General features: G+C 40.2%; 1 protein-coding gene across 2 annotated transcripts; it reads right to left on the reverse strand.

Annotated features, from left to right (window-relative positions):
• Positions 1-4,709: 4,709 nt before the first annotated feature.
• C1QTNF3 (C1q and TNF related 3) lies at positions 4,710-22,488 on the reverse strand. Of its 2 annotated transcripts, none has more exons than XM_005432887.3 (6): positions 22,194-22,488; positions 16,945-17,056; positions 14,175-14,329; positions 10,471-10,600; positions 8,963-9,062; positions 4,710-7,523 (listed from the first exon to the last, which is right to left on the reverse strand). In XM_005432887.3, exons 1-6 carry the CDS (start codon positions 22,275-22,277, stop codon positions 7,364-7,366), a joined length of 741 nt encoding a protein of 246 aa, XP_005432944.1. In that variant the 5' UTR covers positions 22,278-22,488; the 3' UTR covers positions 4,710-7,363. The 2 variants fall into 2 exon arrangements, with proteins under 2 accessions (XP_005432944.1, XP_005432943.1); XM_005432886.3 differs by having other exon boundaries at positions 21,990-22,488.
• Positions 22,489-24,894: the final 2,406 nt, after the last annotated feature.

Genomic DNA, 24,894 nt, shown 5'->3' on the forward strand with positions numbered 1-24,894 from the left:
ATAATCCCTGTAATGAAATCAGTTTATTCTACAGTCAGTGTTAGAAAAATGAAATTATATATATTATGTGTTGTATCAACATTTCTTGCAGGGGTGCAGGCACTTCTGTGATACAGGTTGGATACGCTTCGTGCCACTTTGACAGTTTGTATCAGATTTGTTGTTTGCAATTGTTCTTACTTTTCAGTCCTTTGGAAAAATACCAAGGCAGGAATGTGAGGTTACAGCTGTACACAAAACCTTGATTCTCCCCTTTCACGTGTATGCTGTTTCCAGTTCAGTCCATCTTAATACATGGTTAAAGAGATACCGGTATCAGTACGGTTTGTATTGGTTTTGTTAACTGAGAAAGCAAAAATTGCTCACAGCTGTTACATTATGTCAAATCTTGATAATTATAATTGCCTAAAAAAAGCAAGTGGTAGGTCACTACTTAGGGTGAAACTTTTCTAGTCAATTCAAAAATATCTGTATTAATCTGAAATTAAGAACTTTAAGGACTCTCATTAAATTTGTGGTGGTATTTTTGGGTCCCAAGTTTACCAAAGCTTTCAAGCTTGGATGCTTTATCCTGAAGCCTGCATTTATGCCTTGCCCTGAATAGAAGCTGTGCTGCATTCATAACACTTCTCAATATCCACAGTGTCGGTGGTACTCCACATTTCTGACCTCATATTGTGTGCTGTGGTGATACACTGTCCCTCATACAATGTGCTTATCAAATGCAGCAGCTTAATCTCTGGAATTTCAGTAGGTTCTTCAGCTTGGAGCATCTCTTTGCCTTTCTGTGTTTCTCTGCTTCTGTGTGAGTGTAGATTCACACATTATTGCTCACTCTCTTAAGTGTACATCCCATCACACACCAGCAAAAAGCCCCAAAGTGAATCTATCCTGAGATTGATAAATTCCTCTAAAATAGTTGGGAATTCATTCTGCCTGAAAATCTGGCTCTGAAGTTATGAATTATAGAATTAGAAATTAAATCTTAGCCTCATCCACAGAAAGTAATCGTATAGGCTGTTGCGTGTTACTTCATTTAAACTGACATATCCTAGAAAAGCTACTGTTTGTGAGTTTAGTCCAGTCAGTCATTGGGGTGATGATCTGGCCTTGCTGCAGTGAAAAGCTTTGCCATTAACTTCCACAGTGTCAGAAATTTGGCCCCTGATACTCTGTTAGTAGGATAACAAACCACTGGTGCCTGTGACGGTGATATCTGTACTTTGGACTTTCACCCTTGTACCTGAACCAAAATACTCATCTTTTATTTCCTTTGAGTCACAGCTTATGGCGTGCTTTCATGATTTAGATGAAAAGACTGGCAAGTAGCTTTATATAATCTTTATATCGGTTAATCAGTAGTGAATAAATATTTTCCTGCAAGTTTATCATTAACCACTATCGTAGAGACTGGAAACTTTAGACCAGGGTTATTCCCAGATTTTGTTTGCCTGGATACTGAGCTTCAGCTCTGTGCTGGGCACTACACATACTACCACTTGGCCATCCTGCCCTAAATTTATTTCCAGGGAACCATTCTTGCTGGATAGTGGTGTTCACTGCATTCATTAAGGCAATTTCTTGCATTGCTAGTGTGACGGATTGATAAGCCTTTGTTTTTATGAACTGTTTCCATCAGCTTGCCCATAAGCCATTTATTTGTGCCTTATCTGTGGCATACCTAATTCATGTTCTTTATTTTGTGTGCCTTTGATAATATGACAAAGAAAACATGGACTGTTCTGAGAAGCAGGTAGCCTTGGAGTGAAGAAAGCATTGATCAGAAGTGATGCAGTATCTGAAAGATTTTATTGAAAACAATCATACTTCTGCTGCTTTCTACTTTGAAAGATGAAGAGGAAACAAATTACAGTCCATCTAGCCCTTTCAGCTGCAGACCAGGACTTTTCACATGATGGAATGGCACAAACTCTGAATTCCTATCTCCTGGACTGAAGTTCCAGTCTTTATAGACTTCCTTGACTCTCATCAGCTTTAGTATGCTGTGAGAGCATGGAGAGTTTTTATTTCAAAGACTAAGATTGAAAAACGAAGCTCTCAGAAACTGAAAAAAAAATGCTAAATGAAGGTTGCTGTGGTAAATTTAATGCTGCTGTTCTTTCTTATATATTAGTCTGGTCTATTTTTTTATAGTAACAGTGCTTTATTAATGATGCATTTGGATGAAGTTACCGAATAAAGCTGTTCTATATTCATCTCTTGCTATCACATTCCAGTATATGGCCCGTGCCTTATTCAGAAAGCACCACATAATTGCTGCTGGATGAGGCAGAGACGCAGCATGTGACTAGGTAATGTGAGAAACATACTGTGAGACACGTTCACAGGAAACAGGAGCTGAGATGTCAAAGATGATTTTAAGATTAGCATTTCCATTCTTGGTGTTGTAACAATGTGAATCTTTTAAAACACTGCTCTTTGTGGAATTTCTTATGTCTGCTGGATTGTTTTCAGGAAAGCAGAGGGGTAAAACTCCATTTGTGCAATTTTTCCCCAGTTAACACAAGAAGTCTCTTTGTTTAATAAAACCTTGTACCACGTGGGTTTTGTTATTCTGTGAATGTGTTCATGGAGGATGCCCTGCTCCATTTCAAATGCAGATGCACAATACTGAACCTCTCTCACTGTCGTCTTTGGTCTTCATGCCAACATCTGTGTACTTATTTCATCAATCCAGTGGTAGAAAAGAGTGACCTCACCAATCCTATTGGGAGGAATTTGCAATGTCGAGAAGCCAGCACAGTCTCTTCCCATGCCTATTACTCGTCCTTGTTCAGCCTGCAAGGTAGTCAGGGATGATATACACACTAGTGAATTAAACAGCAGGAAGACTTTCCATGCCTGGGAATTGCTGGATTGTACCGTTGTGTTACCAAAATGGGTGGGTTATGCAACCATGTTAGCAGAATGGTCCTGCAAATGCCTTTAGCCCATGACGAGGAGCAATCTCCCCAACTTTTCTTGGGTACTACTTGAGAGTTAGTGCAAGCCAGGGACTAGTCCCAACAGACAGCTTCACAATCAAACACCCTGCTATGGAGGCTGAGAAAGTTTAATTAGCATTAACATAGTCACATAATAACTCTGGGCTGGAGAATACACTTTGGCACTGTTTTGGTTTTTATGTAGCTGTTTAACCAGAGAGCAAGAGGATGAGGCTTGGAAAGTATGGCTGTTCTCTGCTGCTACTCCTGTGCTGCATAATTCTCTCAAGGAAACTATTTGATAATGAATATAACAGAGCACTGCAGATCCTCTAACGCCTACTAGGACTCTGTGGTTTGGCCCAAAGACTGAAGGAGCTGTCGCCCTTTGGTGTAAAAGGGAACCTGGTCACACTAAGAAGTGCACACCGTATTGAGTTCTTTTAATTTATGACGATAGCTTTTAGAGTTTGTGTCTGCCTCTACTGGTATCCAAGTAGAATACCCAGCTTGGACCGCTGCTTTGCACAGTTCCTTCTGTTGCCTCAGATTTTTAAATTTGAAGTGGTCACTATTGTTTTTTATTTCCTTAGGTTGCTGAAGCAGAACTAACTACAAAATAGAAAAAAAATTTTGAAAAACTGTGGGCCTTTTCACACACCACTCAGCGACTCCCTGCATGTTTTGTCCTAGTGTGATTTTTTTGCTTCTGAGCACAAAACATCATTTTGATAATGTGAAGTATGTAGAAGAAAGAAGCTTTAATAAAAGAACACTTTTATTAAAAACTGCTTCAGAAAGAGGTAGGGTGTGATGGAGGAAACACAATACAAAATTTCATGGGGAAGATGAAAGATGTGAGTGAAGGGTGTGTTCCTTATTTTCCCTTTAGAAAAATGTTCCTTTAAAGCTCTCCCTTTGCCTCACAAGGTTTTTGGTGGGACTGAGGCTGCAAACTGTTGTCAGTCTGAATTGCTTCCTCAGAATCAACTCAGTAACCCTCAGGCCATGTACTAGTCTCTGAAACTAAAACCACAGATAGTTCTTTTTCTCCGGGATTTCTAATTAGGCTGAGCTGCTTTCTGCTTTCTTTAATACACCACGCATGAAACTGGGACCCAGACTTAAGACCTTTTCCGTCAATTAGGTTTCATTCTAGTTCATTTTTTTCACGCAAAAGTTGTGTTTTCCCTCAGCCAAGGGGGTCTGGCCAGCATCTCTCAAGTGGCGCACAGACCTGTTTTGCAAAATGCAGCCCTTAATGCTCCTAACACAGCTGGAGATGAGAGCTGCTGCCTTGCAAGGACATCACAGGGAAGGACAGCGGTCCATGGGTCTCAGGGGCAAGGGGGAACAAAGAGTGGGGGCTGGTGTTTCACACAGAGCAGAACTCAACTTGTCTCTGTGTGGGGCAGTGTTTTCTTCTGCTAGGATGCCAGCTCCTACCACAGGGGCAGGATATCGCCTACCAAACCACAGCTCTCGTGGCAGGCAGGGGCTTGCAGCTCTTGCCAAGTTTTGGTTAAATCTGAGAGCTCGTGGAGCGGAGGAAAGAGACATAAACTCAGCTTAGCAGACAAGAAACCATTAAGTGTATTCCAAGCTGCATCTTTTGAGTTTTCAGAAAGTTTCTCACTCGTAACAAATTACAGGATACCATCTACTTTATAAAAAAGGACAAAAGTCTTTGACAGTAGACACTTTGTCTTGAGCATCTACTAAGCAAGAAGCTTTCCATTATCAGCAGCAATGGGAAGATGACTAGTTTTCATAAAAATTGCTGAGGAAAACCATACATTCCACATGATCTACTGAATAGAAAATGATAATTTTGAGGAGCAGGAACACACACACACACACACACACACAGAATTTACATCAGCTGCTATATTTTTGAAGGATCTTTGAAATGAATATGTAAGTTAACAATGTACTTGTAAAGTATTACACACTCAGCAGAGATTGCATGCAGTAACTTTGCAGAGAAGAGACCACAGAGATTTCATGCAAAAGCTAGGAATTTTCAACCTCGATGTAAAAAACTTCTTAGCTTTAATGTTGGAACTGAGACCATGCTGCTGTTTGTCAGAAGCTTTTGTGGCAATTCTTAGTTGCTTTCCACTCTTAGCAAACCAAGTTTCACAAAACTTGTGAAAACAACATAAAATGAGGATGGCAACATTTGGCTCTCTTTTTTATCATGGTTATCACAAGAAATAATAATGTAAAGGAGCTTAAAATGAGTGTATGTATCATAGTTTCTAAGTGCTTTATTCTGGCTGAAAAGGATTAAAATGGCCATGCCATAAAGGAAAAATGTCCCCAGAGGAAACCTTGGGGATTTAAATTTCATGTATATGTATATATATATATAGAGAGAGACACACACATATATAAAGTAAATATATTTTGACCCTTTTTGCTGGCTTTCTCCCATTCAATAGCAAAATGAATGCTTGGGAAATACATATTAAGAATATATCTCCATAGTCTTCAAATGGTAAGGTCCCTGGTAAATATAGGTATAAACAAAGCAGTATAGTTTTATGACTATTACTCTTTATTGGGTAAATGTATGTTTTACAAAGTAAGTAAAGATTCCTAACACAACAGGAAATACTTTTCTCAAGATTTTTCCTACTGTTAACATTAGCTTGTGATGTTGTGTATTTCACACAACTTGTGCACTTATTCCAAAAGAATAACATTATCTGATTACCTGGTGGGTGAGTCTTAGTTCAAAGGCATGCCAGAATTTTACAGAATTTATTGAAATAACGTGGTCTCAGGTTTTGAAAACTTAAGTGGTGCAAACCTGACCCAAGATCAGAAAGAAACAATAACACTCATTGGACAACCATTCATTAAAGCTAATATTTTCTGTGTTTGATAGATAAAACTAAAAAAATCACAAGTCATCATCATCAAGCATCAGCATGCATTTTTCATAAGGTGTGGTTTACATACACTAGGAACGTGTACAAGAACATACAAATTCATAGGGCAGATTTTGATTGGTTCGCTCTATTGTTGCGCTACTGATGTCTGTATCAAATATAAAAGAACACCAAATAAATTTTTCCTAACCCCACCTACTTGTTATACATTAAAGGCAGGTAATGTCAGGTTAAAACATAATGTGTGTTAAAATGTAATTTATATTTCATTAGCTTGTGTGTGGAGAGCCAGAGTGAGCAGAAGACACAATCAGACTTCAGTATTGTCTTAGTATATTTGGTGCTGATTCCGATGAAAAGAAAATAGCAAGACAGAATTTCAGGTACCCGAATTTTGAAAAGCTGGCGGCAAATATTAATGTTGAAGAATGGCCCAATTTACTGTGACCAGAACTTCTGAGCCAGACAGCGTTTGCTTTCACCAGTTAAATATTGAACTGGGTAGCTGCTGCTTTGCCAGGCTGCAATGTCTTTTCCTGAAATACTAGTTCTTGGAAGGCTGCTAGGAAAACTTTATCAACAACTTCACTGTTAAGTAAATATGCAATATTCAAAGGTACATCCTTCTGTAAGAGCTCCAAACTCCACAAAGCTTGTGTTTCTCTGTTTGTGCTGTTGACATATCCCAACTTCTCCAGTGTATATGCTTCTGCTTTGACACCTTGCATTCGGTTACATCAGGTTTAAACAGTTTGAAGGCTAGAAGAAACATTACATTTCCCTTGCCTGATCCCCTGCACACTGTAGGCTAAATTACTTTAGCTTCAAGCTGCTACTAAGGCAAGAATTACTACTACTTTTTTTTTAAGAGAAAGAGAGTGAGCATAAATACATACTAAAAATCTATGAAATATGATACCAGATACATCTTCAGAGGTTTGAGATGGAAATGCAATAAACCTGAATCTTTGATATCTTTATTTTCACATTTTTTTTTCTTCTATTTGTAAAGTTCATCCTAGTCCAGTAAAAACTTCTTCCTTTAAATGTGGTCTCAGCTGAGCCTACTTGTAATTCATTCAGGCCTGTTTCCATGATGCAAACTTAAATGAACATGTAATAAGAACTGAATAAGTGAACAGAAAAACTTGAGTCAATTGTTCAGTTCCTGGCATATACTTGACTAAAGTATATCTACAGACAAAACTCACTTTACTGTGCAAACTGCTCTCTAAATTATTTTAAATCCTTTTCCTTTGTTTTTCAGTCACTTTGGAGAAGAGAGCAATAGCAACATTTAACAATTCACTAGACATAACCCAGATGACAATACATCTGTGAATCTGTGTCAACTACCCAATTGATTCAGCTCACCTCTGAGACACAAATAGCAATGCATTGCATCAGAACAAGCCTTCTTGATTTTTCATTATTGTAACGCTATTCCACAGTCCAGAGAAAAATACCGGTTCCAAAAAAAGAAGTTTCCTCGGATAAACATCTATCAGGCTGTTTCTTTTTTTACTTGGTTTCAAAAAGAAGAAACCCAGCAAAGGTGGAGAAGCGTTGATGGTCCCCATGGAGGGCTCCATTTCCCATTCGCAGCCAAACTTCATCTCCCTTGGCAAGTTTTAGGACTGCACTGTTCCCTGACGTGTCTGCTTTCCCTTTTGATTCATAGCTAAAGATGAATATTTTAACAAGTCAGCTTTTTGTTTCTCAACAATGATCAAGCAAACAACTTTCAAAAAGAATCCAAGAAAACACATTGTTATCCTAAGCAAAACTTTCTTGAAAGGCTTGCCAACACTTTTCCAGCTTTATGAGGAAATTTTGGCATCTTTCTGCATTTGATCTTCTGGTCAAATTTTGCACCTTACCTAATTGCATCATTTCCTCCCTTTCTGAAATTCTGGAATTTTAACTTATGTATTTTTTTCCAGTGCACATGAACAAATAACGTTGTTTAAAATAAAACTGCTCATTCATCACAACACTCCAGATTTCCTCTGATGCTTTTTTCCTTGGATTCACACCAGCTAACTTTAAACGCCTCCAGGTCAGGAGCCTCATGTGAGCTGACCCCCTGTGCTCCTAGCACAAGCAGAGGGCAGAGACAGGCAGCTCACTCCATCCTGACACCTTTCATTGGAATGCAGATGGGTTCAGTGGGCTAACCTTCTGGCTCTGCCTGAGTGTTGGTTTCCCTTCTTCCACCTGTTGCCCTTTCTGATACCAGTGCTTCAGGGGGAAAAAAAAGACACTTTTTCCTTTTGCAGGAAAAATCTGTTGGGAATGAAGCACCTTTGGTGGTGCTTATGGTACAGGCTGTTGAGGAAACCTTGACAGCTTAAATGAACCTGGTATCATCTCAGTACCTAAAATCTGGTGTGATCAATCTAAGCTTTTGTGTCTGTTTATTCAGGCTCAGGGGATAAGCTTGGTTTTGGCATCAGACCCCTGGTTGATATTAAAGAAATAATATTCTCTTCAAACACATATCTTTTCCAAATATCCATCTGGCTACAAGCTTTTTGACCTGGTTCTTATAGAAGTTGATAAACTCGAAACGGATCCTGTTCTTGATGATCCTCTAGCTAATATGAAGAGTATAGAAACTTTATATTCAAAATGTGCTAATGGTGACAAAGCCAGTAAATAGGGGACCATTGCTTCTAACTCATCCTTACTACTGCAGTTGAAATGCTTTCCGTCTTTAAAGTAAATTGCTCTCCCCTGGTCTTTAACAAGACTGTAAGTAGTTGCTGAACACTTCAACATGCCCTTTCTCTGACAGGCAAAAAAAGGATGAAGATATGGCTTAGCAGAATGGCAACACATTGGCACTGGACTGCAACCACGACTTGCAGTGCTAATTCCTTTCCCCTGAGTTTTGAGGAACTTGTTTTAATGCTGAATTTTAGGTGCAGGATCTGTGGCCAGCATCACCCAAATTTGCAAGTTGAGGAGGGTGAAATACAGTCTTTTTCTTTGTTGGTTATTTTACCCTGTAGAATTTCTTTAAAAAATGAACAATTTTGTGTTTCTTGAAATGTGAGCAGGCTATTACCTCTGTGCAAACATGTGTTTTGCATTAAAATGGCCTGGCTCTTCACTTACCTATATAAGCTGAAAACTGTGTTACCATTATGCATCAGGTACACATACACTTCCTCCACATCTTCATGTTTCATCATATTGAAGGTGAAGAAATATACCCCTGAAAAGATTACCAAATACAATGTGTTTGCTTCATAGAGGGAGGTAGTCATGCTACAGATCTGTGCTTCTTACTCAGAAAACATAATAGCTGAGGCACAATTAGCTTCCAGTTGTTCAGTGAGTATTTTGCTTCCACTTACAGTGTGCCAAAATCTGATTAATTGTAATTCTGCATATGGCAGGGGTTCTGCCCTGTACTATTCCAGAGAAATGGCTCTATCTGAACATGGCAGGACCACTCACCCCTTTGTTCTCACTGAAAGGGAAATTTGTCAGAGGCTGAGCCTAGTGCCCTCAGAGGGGAAGCCTCCAGGCCAGCCAGGGCTCAGCCACAGAGGCTGTCAAACAGCCACCACATTGCCCAGGTCAGGCAGGACATGAGTGGTTTTAGCAGCACTCACTGCTGTTCGCTTGGCCGTACGATGTGAACACTTTCTCTTCTTGCACAACACACCATTACCCTTTTTCTTTTTAGCTCTTTCTTGGTCTGAAAGGTGCCAACAATGTTGTCAGTGCAACCATGTCATGAGCTCTACAAGACTCCCCCAGGCAGGAAGACGAGCTCCCGGTTCCTGAAGTCTGTAGCATTGACCCTGCAATGGGAGCTTGGAGTTTGCATCAAAGTCATTAAATTATGACATATAAATATGTCAAAGTTTATTGACATCCACGTATACATTAACCTCGAAAGGAAGTAGCTGTGAGGACACACCTCTCTGTCAGTAAGATGTGCTACAGCAAGCTCAGGGGGCCCGACTTTCATACCTTTTCCCATAGCTGTGAGTAAATGAATGGCAGGGTGAGAAAGGCCAAGTGAAGGAAGGTGGTTTCAGGCTTTGCTTCGACACAATTTTGGTTATGGCCCTGACTCCCCTGTCTCCTACTGTTCTTCCTGCACCACAGCTGCATAAGATGGGAGACTGATGCAGCTGAAAAATAACTCAGAAAAAACTGTAATACCTCATTTCCAGCCACCCATCTGTTACAGGCCAGCTCACAGCTGAACTGGCATGAGGGAAGATGGAGATGAAGAGAGCGGCTGGAGGCAGGAGGTGGAGGAGGCGACTGTGAAGCTGCTGCTGCAACATCAAGGACGTAGTTATCTTACTGCAGTGACTGAAGGGCTAAAGGTCACAAAGCAGCTGGTCCTGCTCCCTCCCCAGCTCTGGCCATGCCACCTCCTCCTGCCTTTGTGCCAGCACTAGTCTCGCTGGCTGGCCATCCCTCTCTTGGCTTGCTCAGTTTCCAGTTTCATTTTTCCTGAAAGTAGGTATCAAGAGCTATGCAGAGTGAGTCTCATCAGTGCCTTGTGCAAAGGCAGTTAACTAGTCTGTCGTCATTATTGACCATACTTCTCTCTATCTGTATCTCCCAGAATTGCATTTTTTTGGTTTGCAAACACTTACCATTCACTGGAGCACCAAATCTCCCAGTCATGACATCAAAAAAATTCCCAACGTTGGTTTCAACACTACTGAAGATGATCCCACTGTTCTGGTTGCTGAAGTGAGTAGCCATGGAAGCCATGAATGCGACCTGCAAAAGTTCAGTTCTTACTCAGGCAGTCATTCACAAAATGCACATGTGTACAAGAATCAGCTACAGAATTTTTTCTTGTATTTGTGGTCTGTTTATTTTACTGACAGAGATGTTCTTCTAGGGCCTGCTCCAAGGCCATTAAACTCCAGTAACAAAACTCCCATTGAATGAAACTGGAAGAGGACTAGGCTTCTTGCATTCAATTGGACTATTCATGACTGTAAAAGTAAGTGTATGGGCAAGTGTTTGCAGGTCAGGACCTTCGTTTGGGGTTTTATTTACTGTTAAGTCTGTCTAGAATGATGCAACAGAAAACTGGTATTAAAATGGATGGTGTTTCCAACAAAAGTGATTTAATTTGTTTTTATATATTCCCCAATGCATTTAGACTGGATATTGCTTTTATGAGAATGTGTGAAATAAATAAAGCTCAGTAAAATCCACACACATTACTGTTTCTTGCTAACTACTTTCAGAGACACAGTAACCCTTTTTATTAGAGGTCGTCTAGAAGTACAGTTGCTGGGATTCAACCTTCAGTGATTTATGTCTCTTAGCAGTTGCCCTGTACCCTCGTTCATGACAACAAAGGGTGGCAGAGACCAGAAGAGGAAAACAGAGAAAGTGAAAACTGTGCTTCAGCTTCACGTTACACTTCTTGCAGTGAGATATATTGGCCGTGGAAAATGTTTCATAGGAAGCTGTGCAAAACCTCCCACACTGGAGAATTCAGATTACCCTCAGCAAGACACCAGGGAATGACCCTGCCAGCTTGGTGGGCAGGGAAGGGGTTGGTCTCTTCTGTGAGTCTAGTATCCTCCCAGCTCGCTGCTGGTAAAGGGGGTACAGATGGAATTTCACCTGGATGCCTGCCAGAAGGTCACAGAGTGACTTGGCACTTTATCTCTCCCTCAACTTCTTTGGTGAGAAGTGTTCAATTACAGTTTTTATTTCCCCTCACAAAAATGACATTTGTCATTAGATTCCAGCTATACTGGTATTAAAAAAAAGCCACACCAGACTTCTTTTGATTCCAGATCCAAACAAGAAAAAAATCAAAACAGGCAAAATCAAATGCAAGCAGCGGTCCAACAATGCAAATCATTAGCCATCTGCTCGGAAATTTGAGGAGCTCCAGATGTGAGCTGAAAGCTTGGGCTGATTTTCCTTGTCCCTGCATGGATGCATTTTCTATGAAGGCAAATTGTTAACGTCTTGCTTCTCAGCCAGGATCACATCGAAGTTCATCATGTGTTAAAGGAAAGCAGCTGCAAGGAATTATTGCTTTTTGTCTAGATTCCATTTCACATTCTCTCTGACCCCAAGCTACTTTTCTCGGGCTGATCAGAAGAGTTGGAAAAAGTGTCCTTTTACCCTAGGTCTCATTTGGGAGTAGCAGATCAACATGGACATGCGAGGTCTTTCAAAATAATCTTGTATTTAAACCAGTAGTGTATTTGAGAGTGTTTTCTCCTCTACCTAACCCCACTCTAAAATTCCTAAGCACTATGTTAATGAGAAATGATATGCTATACTGTGTGAAGAATGTTTAAACACATCTGTTAAAACCAGTGACAGAATTTACTTGGAAATAGGTATTGCAATATGAACTTCTTTTGTTCATCCTCTGCTGTTATTCAGTTTTTATTTAAATTACTACCATGGTCTTTATGTAAGAAAAAATTGCTGATAGCTTATTTTAAAATGGCAAAAGGATTTATGTGTATATGTTGTAATTACAACAAATATGTTTTTAAGACATTCAGCTGTAATGTTAATTCCAGTTAGTTCTTCAAGAATACTAAAAAAAATCTGCTTTATTACAGAAGTCTGGTAATTTTGAAAACTGTTTTCATTGTGAATTTTATTCTGTGCAATTATCTCATCTTCATGCAACGCAGGGTGGAGAACTCAAACATACACAATGCAAAGAAACCCAAAGTCATTTTCCCACACTGCAGACATTGGTTGTGCTCTTGATTTTTCTGTTAATTTGCATGACTTTTATGAGGATATAAAACATACAGGAATGACAGTTATTGGGAAACAGTACCGTTCAGTTAAAAGGTGTAGATCTGTAAGTAGATGAGGACTTCAGTTTTCCACATGATCAGAGTTTGAAACTGGGATTTCTTTTCGCGCATATTTGCTAAGTACCATTTTGTCCCTTCAGTGGTGAGCTTGGTTTGGGAGTATGAATCAGGTCAAGACTAAGACACTTCCATTAAAGTGTGTGCGTGTGATTGAGGATGTAAACTCCTTTATAGTTTCTGGAGATCTATATACTATGCGGTGTCTGAAGTCCCATATACCCAAAAGCAGCAGTGACTGTCAGATTAAGCTGACTTGCTCTTCTAGGTCCTCAGTAATCATAATGGGAACATAGGTGCTTACCTCACACGTAGACTCTCTGGAACTGAATCTGGCTGCAATCACTTGCCCATATAAATACTTCTGGTGCCACCTGAAGTGCTTTAGGATTCCCCCACAAAGGGCTGGCTCCCTACAGGAGCCCCTTCCACAGTGGCAGCTGGAGACTAGGAGCGATACATCTCAAAGGCTTACCATGCATTTAAATCTTGTCTTTAGCACCTTAGCTGCGCTACATCCCAGAGGTAGTCAACTCTTCCTGCTGTTGCAGATGAACTGCACATACACTGCTACACTGCGGTATACAGTGTAGACAACTCTTTTACATCTTCTTTGCAATGGCAGCCAAGGGTCTCATTTATCCAAGTCCCATTTACTTTTGGTTGCCTTAGGAACAGGACTACACCGTATTTCTGCTGTACTGCAGGTATATATAGAGAGACACATATAAGGTCTCTCATAAGGACATCTTCCAGATTCCTGGGACACAAAGAAGCTCTAATGCAAAAGCTATGGGACTATGCCCAAACAACTACATACCATCCCTCAGCAGAACCTTTCAGCTCAGGTTTGAACCCATGTTTTTATGCTGATCTGGCTTTTGGGTAGTTCATTCACAGGCAGAACCTACATGCTTCTCAACATATTTAAGGTATCTGGACATACAAAACCATAGATAGCTACTGAGGGGTGTTTTTCAAAACCCAAGGACTTCTGTCTGCACTGAAGTTTTGACCCCATAATTTGAGGAGTTGGGTACATATGCTTCTGAGAATCTCAGAAAGCCTGATTGACCTGAGAAGCATGCGCCTGAGTGATTCCTCTACTCTTTCCATGTGCCATAGGAGACGCAGTTATGTATTTGCAGCTGGATAGAAAAATTATAGTCCTTGCTATTGTCCTTTAATGACCCAGACACGGGCTCTCTGACCTAAAAGGGAACCGTGTATCTTTCTTCCTGCCCATTTCCCAGCTGGATTTTTACTCTAAAAAAAGATTAAACCCCAGTGTCTTTTTTTTCCAGGAAGATATGGCAAAGCGCATTTGTCAGTCATGACAAAGACTACATATGTCTCTCACTGTATTAATTTACAGGCAGATTTTCTTCTTAAGTATATCACAGTAGTTAGGTGCTGTTTTTCAGAGAAGAAAACCATAACCTGAGAACAGCTGCAGCCAACACAGGTCAGAGATTTTGTACCTGTAGCTCTGGGGGAATCCCAGGGTAACCCTTTTCGCCTTTGGGTCCATGATGGCCACGCTCACCCCTCGGTCCCATATCTCCTTTGTCTCCTTTCTCACCTTTGGCTCCTTCCTGGCCAGTTGCTCCATTATTTCCATTGTTTCCATGATTTCCTTAAAGGAAACAGAGCTTTCTGTTTAACTTAAATAACTTCATATAATACATTTTAACAGAGGATTGTGATAGCATCCTTTTCCACCAGTTTGCAACACGTGGAGTTTTCAGTACCATAAAAACCAGACTGAGCTGCAACGGATAAGAAACAGCTGTGTGGTTAAGCTGAAGGTGAAGGTTTTGATGACGTAGATTGATGTTTCAGAGTTAACCCTCATGCTGTCTGGGTGTTGCTGTACAGACTGGGTGTTGCTGTACAGACTGATGTCTGAAGTCATCGCATTGTTGGGGAGATGTGCAAGGACAAGATTTCTGTGGATGTGTGGCTCAAAGAAAGTGAAAGCCACTGACTTGACACATACCAGATAGCCTGCATAAGCACTCTTGATTTTCCTTTTGTGTAAAAACTTATATACTGATAATTTAAGTTAACTGGGATAGGATAAGATAATTTTGAATAATTTTGAATAACATTTTGCTAACTTTAAAACATGTCTACACAAATGAAGAATGGCTGTAGCCTTAAACTAACCAAATGACCCATCTGTGCCAAAAATGGGAGACTGTGCATTCTCAGGGTGCTGGTTAGCTTGAAGGGTTGATTGATTGCATGTTCCTAGATTTAAAGAAAGACAAAATTTTTATAATGAAACTTTTCTGAGGTGGCTTCTTGTAAAAAGGGTCAGTATAAAAACGTATACCTGCATCTGCAGTATTACTTACTTCCTGATATTTGCTGAGGAAATTACTAAGCAAATGTCTATGTGACTAACAAAATTTTAAAGTTGGCTAGAATTACTGAGCAATTATTATGCCCATCTGAAGCAAAAGACTGACCTTTCAATCAATTACTTAGGGATTAATTAGTGTCATCATTGTTCTATTTCTGCCTAAACTGAAGTGAGATTCTTCGCCACTCTGCTTGTTCTCTGATTAGTCACCTTGGTTATGGTTACTAGTTGCTCTGGTAATTCAGAAGAAGAATGGTGTTTGAGACCAAATCTAATGATTAAGTGATTCTTCAGAATTTCTGTAGCGAGAAAAAGGTTTACTTCAAACAAGGAAGCTAAATGGTGGAAGAAACTAAGCAGTTTTTTGTTTGCATAAAGAAATCAATAACTCTTTAAAAATAACAAGAATGATCCCTCATGTAAAGCCAGAACTGCTTCTCTACCAGTTCGGAACAGAAGTCTGCAAGCAACTTTTGATTCAATAAAGGGAAAAGGAGCTGTTGTAATTCCCCTTATGGCACAACAATATGAAATGCCGCAGATGAAGGAGACAGACAGATTCCAGGGTGCAGAATGTTGCTGTCACCCATACATTTGTGGCATCCTGTGCTGACAAGACAGTGTGACTGAGACACATCCTCACATGAAGAAAGGGCAAAGCTGGGGCTGGGCAGTGTCCCAGTATGTCCACTGCTGCCTTGAAAGTGTGGGTCTAAAACAAAACTATGTCCTGCTTCTAAGAAGCCAACAGTTTATTAATCCATAATGCAATATTTCTGCACAAGAGGCCACACTGTTAGATTTCTCTTACTTCTGTAATGGTCATAGGTATTTTTATAAAGGGTTGATGCATGAATAGCTCACAGCACACTAGTACCAAATATGCCTATGACCTTATTTTGCCTAATTTCCAAAATACATCAAAGTAACAATTTATTTCAATATATTTCCAACTGAACTAGTTCTTGAAACATTTCATTCAGGTTTAAATTCAAAACTCAGATTTAACTTCATAACAGTGAGATTGAACTGTTACTGTCAACTGTTTCCACCAAAAATCACTACATTAAATTTTTTGGTGTACGGTTATCTGTAATGTCTGTTACTGTCAGTACCTTTGTGACACAGAAGGATTATGAAATTGCATTTTTATTGTGATAACAGAAGACGTAAGCTTTTGAAGGTGAGACAAATCTGTCAGTCAGTGACATGTTCATTTAAGGTATACGTCCACTTTAATAATGATGATTTCCAAATCCCCGGAGGTAGCTGCTGTAACAAATTTAGACCAACATGCTCCTCTTTTTCCATACCAATTACCAGATCGAAGTATACCCTTTTCTCATGTATCATATTCTTCTCTTTGCCTTTTTAATGGGGGTGAGGGGATGGTTGAAGGTACTTTTTATTATGGAAGACAAGAAGAAAGAAGGAAAAGAAGACATTCCTGTGAGAGAATAAAAGCATGTGTTTCTCTGTAAAATATCAGCTAGCAGTGTGCTAGATGGAAAAAAGCTCCTGGAAACACTACACAGTAGCATAGCTGGATATTCAAAGGTGATCGCAGTAATCAACTCCAGGGAACAAGTTCTTCCAACTTTAATGGAAGCTTCATGCTGCTTTAAGAAGATAGACCAATTTGCCCTAGAAATGTAATAAGGTTACTTTCCATATAAATTTCTGAAAGCTGAATTTTAATAACAAATGGGTTTTCACTGGAAAAGACATTAGAGTCTAACTGAAAATCTCTGTCTCCCCAGAAATTATAGAAAAACTTTTTGCTGAACCTGTCACCAAATACTGATGTCTGGACCAATCTCAGATATTTCATAGAATAGCCTGTAATTAGACTGATGAAAAAATGAATTAAACTTCATCCTCACCTGGCATCCCAGGGGGCCCAGGAGGTCCTGGGGGCCCTTGGTAGAGTCGAACTCCAAAGTCACCACGGCAGCAGGAACTGCAGTCTGGATTCTGTGGTCCGGTTTGTGGGGGCTAAGTGCACAAAAATAACCTTTAAGTAGCTCATTCATGGAGGGCATCAATCATATACATGTTGATTATGGGGTCTTCATTATATATTCTCTGTTATACATTTCATAAGTTTTCAAAACACTTCTTATCTGAGCTGAAATCTCCCATACTTGGGTCATCCCTGAAGATGTTATTTTTGCAAAATTTAAGGGAGTAGCTCTTCCAGTGTTCTAAGAACTATATGAATATTAAAAAGCAGCTTGTCCTGTCAGATAATGAGGGTTTTGAAAATAAAATAATACCAAGTAATGAAAGTTAGATGAATATTTCAGTTAGGTTCCTATCTGGCTTTTTTTTGATCTCGTATTTCAGTTGACCTGTGTTGACAAACAAGCCTATGTACAACAAATGGTAGGACACAAGGGACTTCATTTGACCTTCAGCAATGAACTACCCTCCACTAAAAGTAATGAAAACTGCGCTGAACCACCTGAAGGAGACATTAAAAAATGTCTGTGCAGCATATTCCTGTTCATGGCTCCAGACTTGTATGTTTACAGGCTACTAAGTTGGGACAACTTAAAACAAGTGCCAAGATACATGACAAAAATTTGAACTGATCACAACACCTGGTACTAGGGGCATTTGAGTGTTTGTAGTTGAGGGTGTACAACTAGGAAAACCAATTTATATGCTGAAACTAATATAGCAGCATAAATAAACTAAAAGGTTTATTACACACAGCTCAGCTACTGTAACAATAGTCTGATAATAGTTTAGTTGCAGTACTTTTCTGTATTATTTTATTTATACTAATGGTATCTCATTCAGTCCTGGCTTGACTTCATAACTAGGCTCTTGGGATGGTTTAGCAGTCACAAATCTTCTGATGGGTCAGCTGAGGTAGAGGTCCAGGGTTTGATTTTATTACTCTACCTCCTTCTCATTTCTCCCTCTTTGTTTCTTTTCCCCCTACAATTCTTTGCTATTATCCTGAGGTGTAGGTCTGCAGTTCTTAAATTGTTGGGGATGGGGGGGAATAGTTACACCAATCCAACTACTGCTTTTCTCTAATCATTCTACTATTTATCTTCTTTGTCTTTGTTTCCACTCATCTTTATCATCCTCAAATTACTTGCCTAACGCAGACCTACTGGTTTAACGGCAGCAATCGAGCCTCTGGTGGGATGGCAGCTGCCAAATGAACATGCAGATGTGCTGCATTCCTGCCCTCAAGGTCATCAACTGGCTTGATCTGAAACACTAAAGCTTTCTGCCCATGTTATACCCATGTTATATACAATACCAAGCACACTCAGAATTCATTAATTTCAAGAGGCTTGGGTGTTTATGTTTACGGATACAGAAAAACCCTTTCATGCCACTGAAATACTGCAACTCCTCCGATGGGATGGAAACATGTCCTTTACAGCTGGAACCACCGAAGGTGGAGCTACCATGGGAATAAAGACTGACCTGACAGCTCAACAAATATGCTTCACATTCAGAGAGTTATGGAAATGTTAGGACTTGTCAATGGGCAGAAGGACCTCATATTTATGGGGTTTGGTCAATACTATGATTTTTACCTTATTTCTGGATAAGGTCTGTACTTCATGAGAAAAATTAGTTCTGCTTGTTGGACTGCCTGTTCCTGGAGAACCTGTATGTATCTTTCTTTCTGCTTTATCTCTCCTAGCTGTTAGGAAAAACGTAACTGACAATCACCAGACATGCTGTTTAAAGCTTCCTAATATGAGAGAAGAGTAGCCCTGCTTTCAGCTCATTTTCAGTCCTTGAAGGGGAGCCAAATACAAGACTGGAATTGCTCAAGCATTTTTCACCACCTGAAATGCTGATGTTGAGCATTGCACTGAGGTTAAAATCTCCAGCTCCTTTTTGATAGTGCTTCATATCCATGTTAAATGTGAAGACAAACTATATACATAACTGCAAAGAGCAAGTAAGTCGTATCAGCCTTGAAACACCCAAAAACTTAGAATTGTGGACTTGTAGGTAAGTGACAGCATGAATCCAGCAAACTGGACTACATGTGAGACTCTCTTTGTGCAGGTATGATTTGTCTTTTTTACCCAACACTGCAATCCTGAACGATGTTTTTTGCTAACCAGCTACGTTATCATAAAATAGCTACTAGTGTTGGTCATAACCAAATGCTATTTGGCATTACCTCTCAAAAAGCTCAGCAGGTTATTATGTGTGAAGTGAGGCAAGTCCTGCCAACTTGGTTGTATGAGAACAGTTCCACTGACTTCAAAATAACTACTTAACACGAGTCATAAAGTAGTATTGACTTATCTTTACTAATCCTTTGACTAGGAGGAAAAAAATGTTCACAGTCAGCTGCCAAGAACAATAAATATTCAAGATAGTCTTTTAATCTCTAAAACCAGAGAACTTCATGAAGAGTACATTTAAAGGAAAAACCCGCTCCTAAAGCAAAAATACACTCAAATGGGACAGAGTTTAATTACAACCTACTTGCCTATGTAGACATTAACACATAAATTTTAGTACGCAATGAATTTTTGGCATTGCTTTCAGGACATGAATATGATTTAGAAGCTTGAGAAATGCATCTGCCACATTGATATCGTAATACAGATAGGAAACTGGAAATATTTCTGAGGCTATTCACATAATTTCATATGATTTAGTATGTAGGAGGCAGTTGTAGGCAACCAATGGTCTATAAAATTCCCTTAACTTACAGCTGTGAACGAATCATAGTTGGAGACCCAGCCCTTTTTTCACTTCATGGTTAATTTTATGAGTGTCCATTATATTGTCTAAGAAAATATAGAGGACAAGTAATGTACATCCACTGTTCTTGGCTTCCATTCTGAATGCAAAATAGCATGTCTCTGTGGGCACTAAGGCCCTCATACCCCTCCCTTGCAAAGAATTAAACAAACCCAGATTGCCAGGTTTCAAGGTAACACGCCAGTAGGTTGAGGGGTACCTGAAAGTTTTCAAAAAGCAACCTGAAAAGGAAGAATGTGTCTGGTGTAACTATCCCCAGTCACTAAGATTTTTTGTGCTTGAGAAATGCACATTGTGTTTTATGTAAGTTACCAGCAGCCTGGAAATTGACCTTGTACCTACTGCAGCGAAGGCGAATGATGTTGTCTCTATTCCACAACAGGGAACGGGACCATTAAAACACTAGCAAGAGAGTGAAATTCTCTAGCCAGAGCCAAGATAATCAAGAAAGCAGGGACTTAGGCATGAAACAGTTTTCAGATAGCTCAAGGGGAAGAGAGGTGTTTCCCATGAATTAAAACATGTTGGTGCCACCTTTCTTCCTCCTCTACCTGGAAATTCCTGGAGTCTTGGCAATGGAAAATACCTATTGCGTCAGCCACTCTGTGATGGATTATCCCTGTCACACATCTGCTAGTGCGCCATTTCATTTCAGTCAGGCAAAAATTGCATCATTCCCCCAGCAAAGATCTTCTTAGAGAGGGTCTGGCAGGTAAATGGCTGCCATCAGTTGTGCTCAGACTTGCCAGTCTCGGTTTTAATCTCACAGCCTTTTTGCTCAGCAGAGGACTCCAAAAGTGTTGCGTTAAACTCTCTGAGAGACACATGCACCCCCAAAACAGTGACACTTTCTGTTGTGATTTCATATTAAGTGCTGCATTATCTGAAATTATGTTGAGTTAAAGGGGAATCTTTTTTAAGTACCAGTAATACATGGTCTGTAGTATGCAGCTGCACAGTTCTCTCCGCAGTAAAGAGTTACACACACACTACGTGGCTCATTGTACTATGTACCTCATGGGTTACACTGTTTATATAGTGCAAGTGCAATTTAACATATCTACAGTTAAATATCTATTTTGCTGTGTCCACTGGCGGAACATACAACTCTTGCCCAAGAAATATGAAATGCAAAGATCTATAAAATTTAAACACAGGAAATATAGTGGTGCATTAAACCTATTGCCATACTTGGATGTGTTTCAGTTCTTCAAGCCTAAGATAGAATTAAAATCAAATCTCTTTTCTGCTTATCATGAAGCAGGTTATTATTCAACACTTATCTGCATGTCCATGATTTTTGGAATTCAAAATATCATAGTTTGATCTGAAAGAGTTTCAAATAACAAATGACAAAAGGTGAACTATACAGGACTCAAACATAGGAACAAAACACTCATGTTCTTGTTGTTTCTAAAAAACATCCATCAACAAAAACTTAATTTGAGTGGAATTTTGGTTTGCATAGTGCTAGAAAAAGCTTCATCTTCTGCCCTTAGATTTTTCCTTTTAGATTTCAACTGCAATATTTTATGTATAACCAAATAATGCTATTTTCCCTTTGCTGTGAGCTAATGACTGTAATACCTGAAATGCCATGAGATTCACAGCTTAAAACACAGATACTACAGATGATTTAGAGTTTCATTATGAGTCTTTTTTCTCTGAAACTGTCAAGTTAACATATATTATTAAATCTACTTTGAACACTCAGAATTCCATTGTCTCAAGCTCAAAAAATATACTTTATATAAAAAAAATTCAAGTAAAGTTATCCTCTGATAACTGAATCTTTCCAAATACCTCTAGAAATTCTGTAATTTTCCTTCACATCCAGATGAGTTTACAGAATCTAAAACTTCTAAAACTTTAATGTATTAAATAAGGAATACCTTGACATAATTAAGAGACTATAGACCAGAACATATGATTGTACAAGTTCACAGTTTCGGCAAAATAAGGGGCTTCTGTTTATGTTGAAACCAGTGACCCCAACCACTGCTGGTTCTACCAGCTCATTAAAAGATCCTATAAAGCAACCCAGCAGGATACAGACCAATACACAGCTGTAATAAAAATTACTTCATCAATAAATCACTAATAATCTTAGCAAAAAAATAAAATATCTCATTAGCTTTAAAGATATCTTTAGAAGATTAATTCAGAGTACCTGGACTCTGTCTGAGGTAGTCAGTTCTACATCATCTACCTCTGGTCTCAGGACTTTTTGGTCTGCAGAAGTGCTATTATCAGCAGTCCACTCTATAAGTTGACTCCGCTGTTTCAATATTTCCCTGCTTCTGGAACCTTTATGGCCAGTCTGGTGGTGACTTTGCAATACTTTGGCCACTGGTTTATAAGATCTTCTGCTCACCTCCATGTATTCTTCTTGACACAGGCAAAATGGAAGAAAAAATAAAGCCAGAAGGTGCCAGCTGATGAAATCCTTCTCTGCCATGTTATTCAAAATTTTTCAGGACTTCAGCAAATGCCTTGCAGGAGGAGAACCTCTTTGCTGCACCAGGAGTTATGTGGTCCTTTCAGCTTTTCCACTAGTAAGCCTGGCACTGAGACCAGTACCAGGTTTTATACGGTTGTGTGCAATAAATAAAACTAAAAATGCCAAAGTGACAGGATCCTTCATCCAAAATCAGTCATGCTCCTTTAAACAAACCAGGCATTATTCACCACTTCACCACCACAAGGAAAATTGATTTGTATGCTGGAAATGACCACAGCATTTAACGGACTCCCGTGGTTCCTATTTGGGGGCATTAAAAAATGTAGCACCTTTTCTTTGGCATGTTTTTGTTTAAGTGTGAAAAAATGTGATGGAAATGGAGAACATGTGGCTAATGGCTTACGCTTCTTGATTAGACATGGAAAGCCTGTGAATTCACACTCTTAAATGTCTTTTGGACACAGTCACCTTCCTTATTTGCCAGGAAATTCATACACACAACTGCGTCAGCCCAGTCCGAAAAATCCTTCCAAGAGCAATTAGGAAACAAAAGCACAAGAGGAGCTTTTGCATATGATCCTGACCCAATGGCTGTTTCTGACTATGGTTTTCATTCACTAAAAGAAAAATATTGAGTTTCTGTCAGTTGGCCAACAGTGGAAGGAGTCTGGGTAAGCAGCTCTGAAAAACTGGGTTGAATTCAGATTCACAGAGCCCCATTTCTCAGCATCACTTCAGCCTACTCAGCCAGGCAGTATTTTTTCCCTGGAGTTCCTGGTGTTTTCCTAAATGTAACTGCCAAACCAAGTTTTACATCTTCACTGCCAAGTAAATATAAATTTACCAGGGGCTTATTTCAGACTAAAAGAATACAATTATATATGTATAATAATATCCTTACTATATTTTTTGAACCACCCACCAGTATCCTCTAGAAAGCCACAACTGCAGAGTGCAGCTCTGCAAATGCATACACATCCACACACATGCCCAACCTTCCCAGGAGCAAGTAGCTCCTTGGCCTGTGAGAAATGCTACACCAGTACATAGCTACGACAGTACAGGGGGCAGGAGTCCCAGAGAACAATCCCTGGCCCTGCAGTGTGATGGACTGTCTCATACTGAAGTTGTTCAATGCTGACCACGCTGCTTAGCATTGGGCTGGGGCTTCCCTGCGACCTCTGGGGTGCCCTGTGGCCCTAAATTATCCCAATTTATTATTTTGTTTGTTTGTTTATTTTTCCTTCCTGTTCAGTTGCCTGATGATATGTGAGGGTTGTGGTGCAGGGTATGTTTTTAGAGCACAAGGCGAAGGTTGCATGTCCGAGTATGGGATGTGATGGAATTGGGAGCACCAGGAGCCTGTTGGTATGGTGGTGAACGTTCCATCCATCCAGAAGGTCATCTCTGAAGCTAACAATCCACAGATATCACCCAGGCTTAATTTTGAGGATGTAAAGAGTAGACTCCAAAAGACATCCTGGGAACAAACCAGGATGTGACCAACTGGAAGGTCAAGACCCACCAGTGAAATGAGGTGCTAAGTTATTTGTAACGTAAAAAGCCTTCAGTATACCAGCATGCTGCGGCAGCAAAGCCTAACACCGCAGGCACTGCTAAGCAAGGGAAATTACTTACACCTGCTAAAACACCCCAGCTTTATTCATTGCAGCTGCAAGGGGCATCCATCATGTGTCTTCGCTCCCTGGCATATTACTGAGGTGGGGGTGAGGTATGGAGCGTGTGAAGAGATTAAGCCTCATCTTAATCTTTGTGAAGTCACAGGAAATCCTGGGTTTGGCCCTAGGTAAGGGGAATAAGGCTCAAGCAGCATGGCTTTTGAAAGAGGCTGTGAGTCTCCTGTCTAAATGGAATATGGGCCTAGAGAGAGATCTGTGATGTGAAGGCTGTTACTTCAGACCTTTGTAGGTGCTGGGAGGGATGCACAGCTGATGGTTGCTGAATGGTGGTGAGAAAGCACTCTAGTTTGCATTCAGATCCATGGGAGACAGCAGGGCAAGTCACATCGTGCGAGGAGGCACTGGCTGGAGGTGCAGGTGGAGAGGGGAGATCGGTGCTCAGCTGGGGTACATCTTCTGGTGGCACAAGTGTTGGCCGATACCCAGCCACTTGCCTCAGTAATTCCCTATTTAACAGCCCACAGGGAGGAGCGTGGGGCTGCACCGTTCCCCCAGAAAGGCAGTGCCAGCCCCCATGGACATGTGGGGTCTGGGCTGGGCCAACACAGGGGCAGTGCCCGGGGCTACTGGGAGTGAAGGCAGGCAAGGGCAGGTCTTCCCTGTTTCTCCTTCTCCACTGGCCAAGCGTGGTGTAGGAGCAGAGACTCAGCTGCTGTGGGCTCAGTGTTCCTCCTGAGGACAAACACGACCTGCTGCCTGCAGCACCCCAGTTGTTCCAGCCCCAGGAACAGTGGTGGCTCTTGGTTATCTCAGCCCACAGGCCTGCCAGACAGAGCTGTGCCTCCTTGCTTCATGATTTTGTTGTATTTATCTCCCTTATTTTGAAGCTCTAATGGCAAGAATCTTAATGCAATTTGTGTGAAATCTTGGATCCCCAATCCAGATGTTCAAGATCATTGGATAACACTTCATAG

The sequence above is a fragment of the Falco cherrug genome, chromosome Z (assembly GCF_023634085.1).
Source record: "Falco cherrug isolate bFalChe1 chromosome Z, bFalChe1.pri, whole genome shotgun sequence".
Lineage (NCBI taxonomy): Eukaryota > Metazoa > Chordata > Aves > Falconiformes > Falconidae > Falco > Falco cherrug.

Bases quoted from the DNA above. Each gene is read 5' to 3' on its own strand.
- C1QTNF3 (XM_005432886.3), bottom strand. From the start codon at position 22,277: ATGGCAGAGAAGGATTTCATCAGCTGGCACCTTCTGGCTTTATTTTTT. The intron at 10,601-14,174 runs GTACAAAATCTC...GAACTTTTGCAG, and splicing joins GGATTCCCCCAGAGCTACAG to GTCGCATTCATGGCTTCCAT. The intron at 7,524-8,962 runs GTAAGTGAAGAG...ATTCATCTTTAG, and splicing joins ACAGTTTTCAGCTTATATAG to CTATGAATCAAAAGGGAAAG.